General features: G+C 41.8%; 1 protein-coding gene across 3 annotated transcripts in view; it reads right to left on the reverse strand.

Moving 5' to 3' along the window:
- phkb (phosphorylase kinase, beta) overlaps nt 1–13139 on the reverse strand; it is a 179551-nt gene that overhangs the window by 14149 nt on the left and 152263 nt on the right. For 2 of the 3 annotated variants that reach the window (XM_061746752.1, XM_061746767.1), the window contains exons 22-25: nt 8934–9096; nt 6997–7078; nt 6670–6727; nt 158–248 (exon numbers count right to left, since the gene is read on the reverse strand). In XM_061746752.1, the coding sequence (XP_061602736.1) occupies nt 158–248; nt 6670–6727; nt 6997–7078; nt 8934–9096 (394 nt within the window). Of the gene's footprint in view, nt 1–157; nt 249–6263; nt 6355–6669; nt 6728–6996; nt 7079–8933; nt 9097–13139 lie in introns of all 3 variants that reach the window. The other variant, XM_061746759.1, reaches the window with a different exon arrangement.

The raw sequence follows: 13139 nt of genomic DNA on the forward strand, positions 1-13139 counted from the left end.
GCTTTAGAGCCACTTAAGTCCCAATTTCCCTTTTTATCTTAACTGGTGAACATTAAAATCGCTGGCCCAACACGCCCAACAGTTTTCCCCCAAATATAGTGACATTTCGAGAAGGGATCAACTCCTAATCAGCCCACCTGTCTCTGCGTCCACTTACCTGCTTGCCATGCACTAATATACTAGTAATACTGGGCGCAAGGCTGTCCACCAGCTTAGTTAAGAGACTGGCAGCAAGACGGACAACAGACCTAGTGAGCAGAAAGACACAAGGACATTTATGGACAGGTAAAAGCTTAAAACTAGCACTTGACAAAAAGCGTTAAAACGTTAAAATGTTCGCCCGCACGAATCTGTCACCAGGGGTCACAGAAAAACCCAATAGAGGGTATGCATTGACGTCACTTCCCCACTGGCTAACGCCCCCTTACTCGCACTGAGTGGCAAAAATGGCTGCAACTATTGGAGGAAACTGTGGAAAAGACGGGATAACAGCCGATTATGGGCTTAAATTAGCGTCAGTTGGACTTGACAGTGACCCGTACAGTTACCCAAAGAACCAGTGGTCCATGGACATTAATATTTGGTACAGTTACCAAGAACCAGTGGTCCATGGACATTAATATTTGGTACAGTTACCCCAAGAAACAGTGGTCCATGGACATTAATATTTGGTACAGTTACCAAGAACCAGTGGTCCATGGACATTAATATTTGGTACAGTTACCAAGAACCAGTGGTCCATGGACATTAATATTTGGTACAGTTACCAAGAACCAGTTGTCCATGGACATTAATATTTGGTACAGTTACCAAGAACCAGTGGTCCATGGACATTAATATTTGGTACAGTTACCAAGAACCAGTGGTCCATGGACATTAATATTTGGTACAGTTACCCCAAGAACCAGTGGTCCATGGACATTAATATTTGGCCACGAATCCAGTTTCCTGATATTTATATGTACTTAATTTCTACGCCGGGGAAATACACGAAGCAAAGCTTGAAGGCATACAAACGTCTTGACGCTTGGTCCGACTTCAAGGCAGGATTTGTTGGCATTAAAGTGATGAGGACACCGAACTTTATGATTTAGCTACCCAAAAATCCAAGTTGTTTCTGCAAATTGCAGTGATCCATTTGTCTCTCTTAAGCTTATTTTTCGGCAGTCTGTAAAATGATAACTTCGATTTCTTGCTAAATCTATGAGTACAGTCGATCGCACAACAGCTCTTTCCTATTTTAGATGTTTTCAAGTTGCTCAAACTGAAAGTCTACGTTGCCACTCAGTCTTTCTGCCACTCAGTCTTTCTGACACTCAGTCTTTCTGCCACTCAGTGGGCAAAACCCGCTGTGAAGTCACATCTGTGACGTCATGTGCATTCCCTCTATAAAGGGTTCACTTCCTCCTGTACATATTTTAATGTTCACACATTTCTGAATTCATCGAGATTGAAAGCATCCTTCAGTCTGCTCCCTCTTGCCTGCAAGAATCCTATGAAGAGAGAAAACAAGCACACGGAAACTGAGGTTACGTTGACGGACAGCAGCTTCACGAACCCCAGGGCACATGGACGGGGAAGCAGTCCTCGCAGCAGCATGGAATAATGTCATTAATGGAATGAGAGGCAGCCGAGATGCAGCCCGCCGTGTTTTTACCGGGCGGGAGCAGCTCTTTGTTTGATTTGCATGCACGTCTAGAGCTGTTCTGTGCTTAAACGTGTGGAAACATGGCGGCGTGTCTTGAGCACTGCGAATAAAAGAGGCGACACAGCCTGAGAGTTTAGAATGCATGAAGTGCTGTCAAACCACAAACCGCTGATCGGCTGGGAGAAAAACACATTTCAAGCTTCGCTTCCTGGCCCATGCCGAGTAGAGGAGAGGCTACGCTGCGCTGAGTGTTTGTGGAAGGCAAGAAAATAAACCACCAGGTTATTTGGGATTTTTTTTATCCCTCTATGTTCTAAACTAATTTCTCTTTGCTACAAGATAATCACTAAACCATCAAACATTAAAGGTCGTCATCAAATCTAACTGTAAAAACTCAAAATATAAATCAGTCATCTGCTTCCTTGGGCCAAAAAAGAGTTTGTTTACGCATCAGCCCGTCCACAACCAAGAACATTCTAGGTTCTTTGGTTTCCTTTTGTCCATTTTTTTCAGTTCAGGGGTGAGAGCACACACTAAGAAGGGTGCTGATGTGTTGAAGCAAATGTTAACACAGTTAAAGAGTGAGAAACCCACTTCTTCCACTACCAACCAAATGTAATGTAGACAATTCTGGTTGTTCATGAGATAAATCCATGTTGCCGGTTCAAGGCCTGTGGATTTGGAAACAAGAAAAGTATTCCAACAATCAGTCAAGAAAGATGACAACATGGACTCAGACAAGTCAATGGTAACTGTATCGGTGCTGAGCCGTTGCTGCTAGATGACCAAAAACTTTAGAAACTTTAGAAATTAATCACGTTTCCATTACCTCTAGATTTTGGGAAAAACCAAATATCTGCAAATGGAAACAGCTCTGATATGAAAAAACCCAATTGTTCTGGACCGTTCCGGCCTACTTTCCACCCTGAGTGGAAGACAATCAACTCGTACATCACAACAGGAAGCAACCATCACCTGGAATGGATTAAGTACAGCAAAACGTCAAAGAAGTTTCCTTCCAAAACACGTTGTTAAGCTTCTGATAGGATTTGATCGGATGGGACCGAGTTTGTCTGCTCCTACAGGAAATATGAAACACTTTCATCTACCATTAAATCCTCGGATAAATACACCTGAGGTTACAGTCAAATTCTATGATATTTGTGTTAAACAAACGCCTTGAAGCAGTAACACGACAGTAAAAGAGCAGAAGAGACGGTCCTCCCTCCCTATTGGTTAATTTAGAGAGAGAACCAACATGATCCTCCTATTCACTAGGACAAGATAGCACATATTGACCTGATGTGAGCCACTACCTGATGGGAGATGTGCATGAATTGTGATTAACTAATACCCCCACCCCCTAAATAACAGCATACATTAAGCTGCATATTAAGATGCTATATTTGCTTCGAGGATGCTGTTAGCGCTGTACAGAGAAGGTCAGAAGCTCTACTGTTGTTGTTACATCAACAACCTTCCTTGGTGTAATTATCCATGAAAGTTTAAGCTGGAAAAACAACATCAACCATGTCTGTAAAAAATATCTAAATCTATTGGTATTATTGGCAAATTCCGTAGTTTGGTGAATGAAAATTGTCTCCCAACTCTTTATTATAGCTTAATATATCCATATCTCATTTACTGTAATATTACTTGGGGAGCTACCTATAACACACATCTTCATAAACTTCATATGTTGCAAAAAAAAAAAGAAGAAGATTCTGCAGGATTGCCACACACAGTAACTGGTCTGCTCATTCTTCCCCTCTTTTCAAACAACTTAATATTTTACCCATCTTTAAGTTGAATACATATCTAACCTGCAATTTTATTTTCAAAGTATTGTTGCTGCCGGTATCATTTTCTTTGCCACGTAAAGATTTTTTTTCAGTTCAACAGTGATGTGCACCATTTTAATACAAGACAGGCTAATCTTTTAAATTTCCTGAAGTTCCGTACTGGTTTGTGTCAGTTCTCCATCAGATACAGGGGTTCCCAGTTATGGAACACCTACAGCAATCTCGTCTACCTCTACTTCATTCAATAATTTTAAACATAAGCTCAGGACACATTTATTTGATCAGATTACCTAATGATATTTCTAGATTTGTTATTTTTTTCTTTAATCATGTAGAAACCATGTATTCTATTCATGCTGCTGTTTATTTGCTTTGTTTTTGTTTTTAGACTGCAATCATGTATTCTGCATATCTTTGTACAATCTTTTGCTGTGTTTTACATAGGCAGAGGCCTCGTATAAGCCCCTTGGGCTTTTTGCCTCAGCCTAGCACATTACCATCCCTCTTTTACATTTGTATGTTACTTGTTCTGTTTTTTATACTGTGCTGAATAAATAAATTTAAATCTAAAATCTACAGTGTCTTTGTAGACCTTCAGAAAACCTGACAAGGTGCCACGCGAGGAGCTATGATGTTGTAGCAGAGAAATGTGTCAGAGTGGTGCTGGATGAGTATGGACAAGTAGGTGTGACAGATGAGTTCAAGGTGGAGGTGGGACTGCATCAAGGATCTGCTCTGATCCCCGTCTTGTTTGCTACAGTGATGGACAAGCTGATGGATGAGGTGAGACAAGAATCTTCACGGATGATGATGTTTGCAGATGACACTGTGATCTATAATGAGGAAAATCTAGGAATGTGAAGGTAAACCCTGCAAAGGAGAGGAAGATGGAATGTGTGAATGAGAGGGAGCAGAGATAAAGGTGGAGGAATATTTAGCACTTCAGGACAACAGTCCAGAGCAACGGAGAGCGTAGCTTAGAGAAAGACCGAAGAGACGACGTATGAATGCAGTGAAAGAGGACATGAAGTTAGCTGGTGTGAGAGGATAAGGTTAGATGGAGGTGGATGATGATGTGGTGACCGCCGGAGTGAACAGCCGAAATGGAAAGGAAGAAGATGAAGCTGCTAATCAGGTGGAATTAAGCTCAGTTACTTCGGCAGATGCAACTGAATACACCCTGTGTGATAAATAGCCAAAGCTTTGAGTGTTGACACAACTGGCGGCTTGATCATGCATTAAAAGGCTAGTTAAACTTTGATAAAGAGGGCTGTCACTTCATCTAAACACCTTGAGATATGTTTAATGAGCAAATGCAGCCTGATGTAAAGTTAAAGCAGAGATGGTTTGTTGTTCTAGACGAGACTGAGTCTGTCTCAGCTCCCTTTAAACTACCTGAACAAGATATTTGTAGATTTAGGCAATCTCCCAATGAAGCGACAAGGTTCAGTTGGTACCCAGATCGCAAAAGATGTTAAATAAATGTTGAATTATGGTCAAAAACATTCAGCGTTTGGTTAAGGTCGACGATTTATGGTGGATCAACCCTCAATCAATCATCCAATTCTAATGCCAACGTGTAATCAATGTTGAATCAGTGGATTCTTTTTGAGGCTTCAACATGGATTCAATGTTTCTGCCTAACCATATTTCAACGTTGATTCACTCATATTTTGCTGTCACGGTAGTGACTTTAAGCGCCAAAACGTGCTTTTGAACAGACAAACAGAACTAATACACTCACAAAAATCACACTTCTCCATTAAAAAGGTTAAAGACTTTGCTAATGAGGTGCAACCGGTCCCTAGTTTTTACAAATAAGCTTCCCAGTGACTGCAAATGTCCATCACACATCAGGTAGCAGCTCACACCGTGTCCTTAAACGCCTATTTATGAAGCTAAACCTGGTGGTTTTACTAGAGATTAGGGCTGGGCGATATATCGAGATTTTAATACATATCGATATATTTTCAAACGCGATATGGTACGAGACAATATCGTTTAAATCGATTATTAAAAAAAAAAAAAAAAAAAAAAATTAATATTTTTATTTTATTTAATGATTTTGATATAGCTTTTTTTGTTACAAATTGACTTGAATGTTTTATTTGAGATTTGCACAAATGTTTTGTTATTTGCACAACTGTCAACTTCAGTGGAAAAGTCTGCCTGTTACTGTCTACATTATATTAATTGTACAGTGTATTTTAATGTAATTGTTATGCAGGAAAGGGATATTTGTTTTATTTTATTCAAGAAGCATTTTTATTCTATATATGCAGGCAGTTTATTTTTATTTCATTTGTTTTATACATTTTGATATTGTGCAGACCTCTGTTAATAAAGGAACCTGTGTGACATTTGGCACGAGGCTTTGTATTAAAACTGACTGTTTTTTTAAGGGTTTGCCTCAGAAAAAATGAAGCTAACAGAGATGCTATGCTATAATGCTTTGGGGGAAACCCCAATTATGGCACAGAAAAAATATCGATATATATCGAGTATCGCCATTCAGCTAGAAAATATCGAGATATGACTTTTGGTCCATATCGCCCAGCCCTACTAGAGATACAGTTACTGGTTTGTGCAAGACAACCACAAACTGCCCTGCTATTACCAGACTAATCCTCAGACTGGTCAACTGGAGAAAACTGCGAGAAGCTGCTTTCTAAGCATCACTGGGTTTACACCAGTCTAGCTGAGCAGCAGCAGAGCGAGGCCTGCAGGATCCTCACACAGCTCTCTCTCCGCGGCGGCTAGCGGCGTGTCTGACTACACATGCAGGCTCGCTACTCCATCTCCAACTCCATTACCTGCTTCCCCTGCACCAGAATGGTGGTGATGTGCGGAGCTATAGAGCTGGCATACTTCTTCATAATGGCAGCAGCGTGGCGCACTGCCTGCCTGCGGTTCAGCCAGATTGAATAACAGTTATTTTCAGGTGTTAACATGAGAGCAGAGTTTTGTGAGGAGTACAGATGAGGACACGTCAGGAATGGAAATGATGTTAGACAGAGATAACTTCACCCCTCAGAACAGGAAAACAACAATTTTCACACAGTTTTTGTCACGGAAACGTTTTTCCAAAGCCACTGCTATCAAAGGCAAGTCAACATAATGAAACGGTAGACACACTGAATGATAAGCAGTCTGACAAATCGGTTCTTCACAGATCTGGGTTTTTCTGTATTTGTGTGTGCTTGTGTGAGATTATCAGACCAAAGCTTTCTGCTTCCCGCTCTCCTGTAGATCCTCTCCAGCTCCTCCATCAGGGTCTCTGGAAGCACAAACGGGTTGCTAGTCAGACTCCAGGAACACAGAACTGCATGTCTTTCCTACATTTACTTCTAAAACTGAAAACAGACGAATGAGGACACGACTAATGATGAATATACTAGGAGTTTTTTGGTAGGAACAAATAAATGGTTATGTAGCGTAGCGGCTAACTGGTCCTCCTCTGGGTTTATGTAGTTTCTATCGACCTCTACTCCCTAAAAGGAAAAACCATGACCGATTCTCTTAAGTCCTTCCCTGGTCTGTTCTCACCGTCCTTGTAGAAGAAGTCCGGTCCTTCTCTCCGGAGGAGGATGCTGGCGAGCTGAGCCTGACTGGCCAAGCAGTCGCAGTCCTGCAGAAATAAGAGATGGAATAAATATATACGGATGAGGAGCAAATCCATCCATCAATCATCCATCCATCATCCATCAATCATCCATCCATCCATCATCCATCCATCATCCATCAATCATCCATCCATCATCCATCCATCCATCTATTATCCATCCATCCATCCATCCATCATCCATCCATGCATCCATCCATCCATCCATCCATCATCCATCCATCATCCATCCATGCATCCATCCATCCATCTATTATCCATCCATCCATGCATCCATCCATCCACTCGTCCATCCATCCATCCATCATCCATCCATCCATGCATCCATCCATCCATCCATCATCCATCCATCCATGCATCCATCCATCCACTCGTCCATCCATCCATCCATCATCCATCCATCTATTCATCCATCCATCCATCCTTCCATCCATCCATCCATCATCCATCCATCCATCATCCATCCATCCTTCCATCCATCCATCCATCATCCATCCATCTATTCATCCATCTATTCATCCATCCATCCATCCATCCATCATCCATCCATCTATTCATCCATCCATCCATCATCCATCCATCCTTCCATCTATTCATCCATCCATCCATCCATCCATCCATCCATCCATCCATCCATCCATCCATCCATCCATCCATCATCCATCCATCCTTCCATCTATTCATCCATCTATTCATCCATCCATCCATCTATTCATCCATCCATCATCCATCCATCCTTCCATCTATTCATCCATCTATTCATCCATCCATCCATCCATCCATCCATCCATCCATCCATCCATCCATCCATCCATCCATCATCCATCTCCCACAATGCTCGTTTGTTTTATTCTTTTTAATTTATGTCCGTCTTTAATCTTTTTATGTTTTTTAAATCTACAGGCCATCAAGGATCATCAATCATCCTGAGGTGCATGTTGTTAGACTGCGGGGGGACGAAGGAGAGCAGGCGAACCCCCGCTGGGCCGGGACTGGAACCAGGAACACGAGGATATTAATCCCAAACAAACATCCCAAGGCTGCGCTGACTGTCAATAATCTGCTACAGTCGAGCTGAGCGACCGCTGGAGCTCAACTCTGCCGTTTCATTGGCCGGCTGCCCTGGTGGTGGCGCTCGGGCGCGGCAGGGAGTCCACGTATCGATTAAAGGATGTCAGACTCCGATATAAGGGCGCTTTTCATCTTTTTCCAGTAGACTTGCTGCGTAAAACACTGAAACAGCTGCTGAATAACTCTGTGTTTGCTGTAAGTAGGAAAACCAAGAACAGTGGCAGCTTTGGCTCCTTCGTTTCTCATCAGTTGTGTGAAATAAGACCTGGAAACAGGCATTGTGGCATAGAATTGTCAAATTGCTTTAATTGACCATACGAATTGTTACAGATTACTTTTGTAATACTGTATTTGACCTGGTCTTTGTAAAAAATCCGACTAGAAAAGTAATTCTTGCCATTTTAAGAATGAGATGTACCTGCTGGACTCTACTGCCCTTACTTTTTAACAACTTGCTTTTTATTATTTTACCTCTTTTCTTATCATTTTATTTCATTTTATTTATTTACCTTTTTTATGTCTTAATTGTGTCTTGCCGCTTTTAATGTTGATGTAAAGCACTTTGAATTACCTTGTGTTGAATTGTGCTATACAAATAAACTTGCCTTGCCTTTATTGTGGTGTGAATATTGTTATTAATTTTAGACTTGGTTATTGCTGTCTTATGTTCTTATCCACTATGCTCTGTATTTTTATCTGGATGTATTTTATTGTTCTTGGGAAGCACTTTGTAACTTTGTTGAGAAAGGTACCATATAAATAAAGATTATTATTGTTATTGTGAACTGACGTGGAACTTCTGCATGATCTCGTCGGTGGGCTTGTCCCTCCACTCGTCCACGCTGATCTCCGGCTGCTGCTCCAGGTTGGAGGCGTTGGGCGTGCTGGTCTGACGCTTCACCTTCGAGTGTTTGGGCAGCTCCAGCTCCGAGAAGCTCTTAAACTCCGGGATCCTTCACACACGAGCACAAACAAACAAACGACTCAAAGCAGCAGGTCAAAACCACATTGGTTCTGAATGTTGCAGCTTAACAATAATATCTATATATCTATATCTCTATTAATATATATTGATTTATAGTTATAGAGGAATAGAATAGAATACTTTATTGTCAATGTACCTGGTACAGTGAGATTGAAAGCAGCATCACCTCTCCAGTGCAAGACAAATAAGAAACAATAGTGCAAAAATTAAGAAATATAAGAATATAAGAAATATAAATAATATAAAAATATAAAAAAGGTTAAGGTGCATTTGAATAGTGAAGACCTGAGATCCTATTTACAGATAATAACATATAGTTACACATGTAGTGGAAATTGCACAGATAGTCCGGGAAAAAGTATTGCACGGTAAAAACAGTAATTGCACATGAAGGCATTCACATTTTATATGTAGATATATAGATTTATAGTAATTTTTATGTATATAATTGGAGGTAAATATATGAACCAGTATATATAGCATATCTTTCCTTATATAATTATTCAAGTATAATCTCTTGCGTGCTTGCTGATTGGGTAACGTACTGCGTCACGCATCGCGTCACTTCCTGGTGTTGCGGTCCGTTGCTGCTGCACGGCGTGCGGGCACAGATCTCTCCCGACTTTTTTTGTCTTAAACTTAGACTGTTTTCTGGTAAAATAGCACTATATCTGGTACATTACTGTCTTTATTTCAACACTCGCTCATTTTCTCTTCCGTAACTTTCACTGTCACCAATCACCAATACATTTTCTGTCCGTTAGCCTCCGTTAGCATCTTAGCATGGGCTCTCCGTCTCCCACCGTTTCACCTCTTTGCTGCTCAGTGTGTGAAATGTTTAGTTATTCCTCTGCCTCCTTTAGTGAAGACGGTAAGTGCTTAAAATGTAGTTTATTTACAGGGCTGGAGGCGAGGCTCAGTCAGTTAGAGGTCCGGTTCTGCCAATTTGACCATAGTCCGATAGCCTCCTCAGCTAACCAGGCTAAGCTAACGGCGGACCGGCCCATAGCAGCTGAGGCTAGCCGCTCCCCTGCAGCTCCCGAGCAGCCGGCCAGTCAGGACCGGTGGGTGACGGTTCGGGGGAAGCGTAGTAAAGGGCTCACGGAACACCACCACCCGCTTCACGTGTCTAACCGATTTTCCCCACTCAGCGACACACCCGTTGAGAAGCCGACCCTGGTGATAGGCGACTCCATAGTCAGACATGTGAAGCCGACTCCAGAGACCATAGTTAGGTGTATCCCGGGGGCCAGAGCGGGCGACATAGAAGCAAATTTGAAGCTACTGGCAAAGGGTAATCGTAAATATGGTAAAGTTATCATCCATGTCGGAGCTAACGACTCCCGTCTTCGCCAGTCGGAAGTAACCAGAATGAATATTGTCTCGGTGTGTAACTTCGCTAAATCCATGTCGGACTCCGTAGGTTTCTCTGGCCCCCTCCCCAATTTGACCAGTGATGACATGTTTAGTCGCATGCTCTCGCTCCGTCGCTGGTTGTATCGGTGGTGTTCAGAAAACGACGTGGCCTTTATTGACAACTGGGAAACGTTCTGGGGAAAGCCCGGTCTGATTAGAAGAGACGGCATCCATCCCACCCGGGATGGTGCTGCTCTTGTCTCTAGTAATTTGGCCTGTTTCATTAGACCCTCTCCCTGACATCGCAGGGTCCAGGCCAGGATGCAGAGCTGTAGTTTAACACACTTCTCTGCTGCTTCTCGAGGACCAACGCCTGCCAACAAAACTATAAGATTACATGATGTAACTGGTAACTCTAACCAGGTGCCTAGCAAAATAGAAGTAGTTGCAGTTCCCCGCCCTCCACTAGTTCACCAGGTGCGGCATTATAGAGGCGTTAACCAAAATAATCTTGTAAAAATTAAAACCAATGCACATTTGGTACCAATAAGAGACCGAAAAATTAGATGCGGACTACTAAATATACGATCATTAAGCTCCAAGTCTCTGTTAGTAAACGATATAATCACAGAGAGCAGGACTGATGTTTTCTGCTTAACAGAAACATGGTTACAGGATGAAGAGTATGTTAGTTTGAATGAATCAACTCCGCCCGGCTACTTTAATCATCACATTCCTAGAAACACGGGCCGGGGCGGAGGAGTCGCAGCAATTTATAACTCCAGTCTCCAAACAAAAATTGAACCTAAGTGCAATCATAATACGTTTGAAAGCCTCACGCTTAGTCTGAAATTTCCGAGCTGGAAATCAGAGAAGCCAGTTGTGTTAGTGGTAGTGTATCGGCCCCCTGCTGGCGCTTATCTAGAGTTTTTGTCTGAATTTTCAGATTTCCTTTCTGGATTATTGATCAGTACAGATAAATTCATCATAGTGGGTGATTTTAATATTCATATGGATGTTGAAAGCGATAATCTTAAATTAGCTTTCAATTCTCTTCTAGAATCAATGGGTATCTCACAAAAAGTGGACGGGCCGACGCATTGTTTTGGTCATACTCTCGATCTCGTTCTCACCTACGGTGTTGAAACTGATGGTCTGTTGGTGTCACCTGTTAACTCCCTTTTATCCGACCATTATTTAATAACGTTGGAATTGAATGTTGTTGATGTTGAAGTGCAGGGCAGGAGGTATTATTTTAGCAGATGTTTGTCTGATGAAGCTATTGCTAAATTTAAGGAGACCATTGCTCGTCTTGCGACAGTGGAAAATAGTGAAGCCTCTACTGAAGCAAAAGAGGCCAGTGACCTGGGTTCTACCTCTGATGTTGATTCTCTTGTTAGTAACACTGCTGATCTGTTGCACTCAGCTTTAGATGAAGTTGCTCCTTTGAAAAGGAGGGTTTCTAGCCACAGGAGCTTAACTCCCTGGTACAATTCAGATATTCGCATGTTGAAACAAAGCGTGTGTAAAATGGAAAGGAAGTGGTACTCTTGTAGGTCTGTAGACTCTTATCGTGAATGGAAAGATATTCTAATAGTATATAAAAAAGCCATTCGCAAAGCAAGAACAGCTTATTATTCAACGTTGATAGAGGATAACAAAAGTAACCCACGTTTTCTGTTCAGCACTGTAGCCAGGCTGACAAAGAGTCACAGCTCTGTTGAGCCGTGTATTCCTGCAGCTCTCAGTAGTGAAGACTTTATGAGCTTCTTTAACAGTAAAATCACGAGAATTAGAGAAGAAATCAACCAGCCGGTTGTGGGCGTTTCTTCAGCTTTAGCGACTTCCCTAGGCTCTGACTTGTCTCTAGACTGTTTTGATCCTATAGACCTCCCTGAGCTGACCTCACTCGTTAATAGAGCTAAGTCAACCACATGTATGTTAGACCCCATCCCGACTCGACTATTCAAAAATGTTTTTTCTCTTATTGGTGTGACAATACTGGACCAAATCAACCTATCCCTAAGCTTAGGATATGTACCACAGGTTTTCAAAGTGGCAGTAATTAAACCTTTACTTAAAAAACCTTCCCTTGACCCAGACACCTTAGCTAATTATAGGCCAATTTCTAACCTTCCATTTGTATCTAAAATTCTGGAAAAGGCAGTTTCAAGCCAGTTATGTGACTATTTGTATAGAAATGATCTGTTTGAAGTCTTTCAGTCAGGGTTCAGAATGCATCATAGCACAGAGACAGCACTGGTTCGAGTTACGAATGACCTTCTTATGGCCTCAGATAAGGGATTAGTGTCCATATTGGTTTTACTGGACCTCAGTGCTGCTTTTGACACTGTTGATCATGGCATTTTACTGCACAGGTTAGAGCATGTTGTTGGGATTAAAGGGACAGCTCTACGTTGGTTTAAATCATATCTATCTGACAGGTTCCAGTTTGTTCATGTACATGAGGTTTCTTCAGAACAGTCGAGGGTCTGTTATGGTGTTCCGCAGGGTTCAGTGCTAGGGCCAGTCTTGTTCAGTTTATACATGCAGCCGTTGGGAAGTATAATCCAGAATCACGGCATACACTTTCATTGTTATGCTGATGATACGCAGCTCTACTTGTCTATGAAGCCGGATGAAACAGAACCGTTA

This window comes from Cololabis saira, chromosome 2 (genome assembly GCF_033807715.1).
Source record: "Cololabis saira isolate AMF1-May2022 chromosome 2, fColSai1.1, whole genome shotgun sequence".
Classification (NCBI taxonomy): domain Eukaryota; kingdom Metazoa; phylum Chordata; class Actinopteri; order Beloniformes; family Belonidae; genus Cololabis; species Cololabis saira.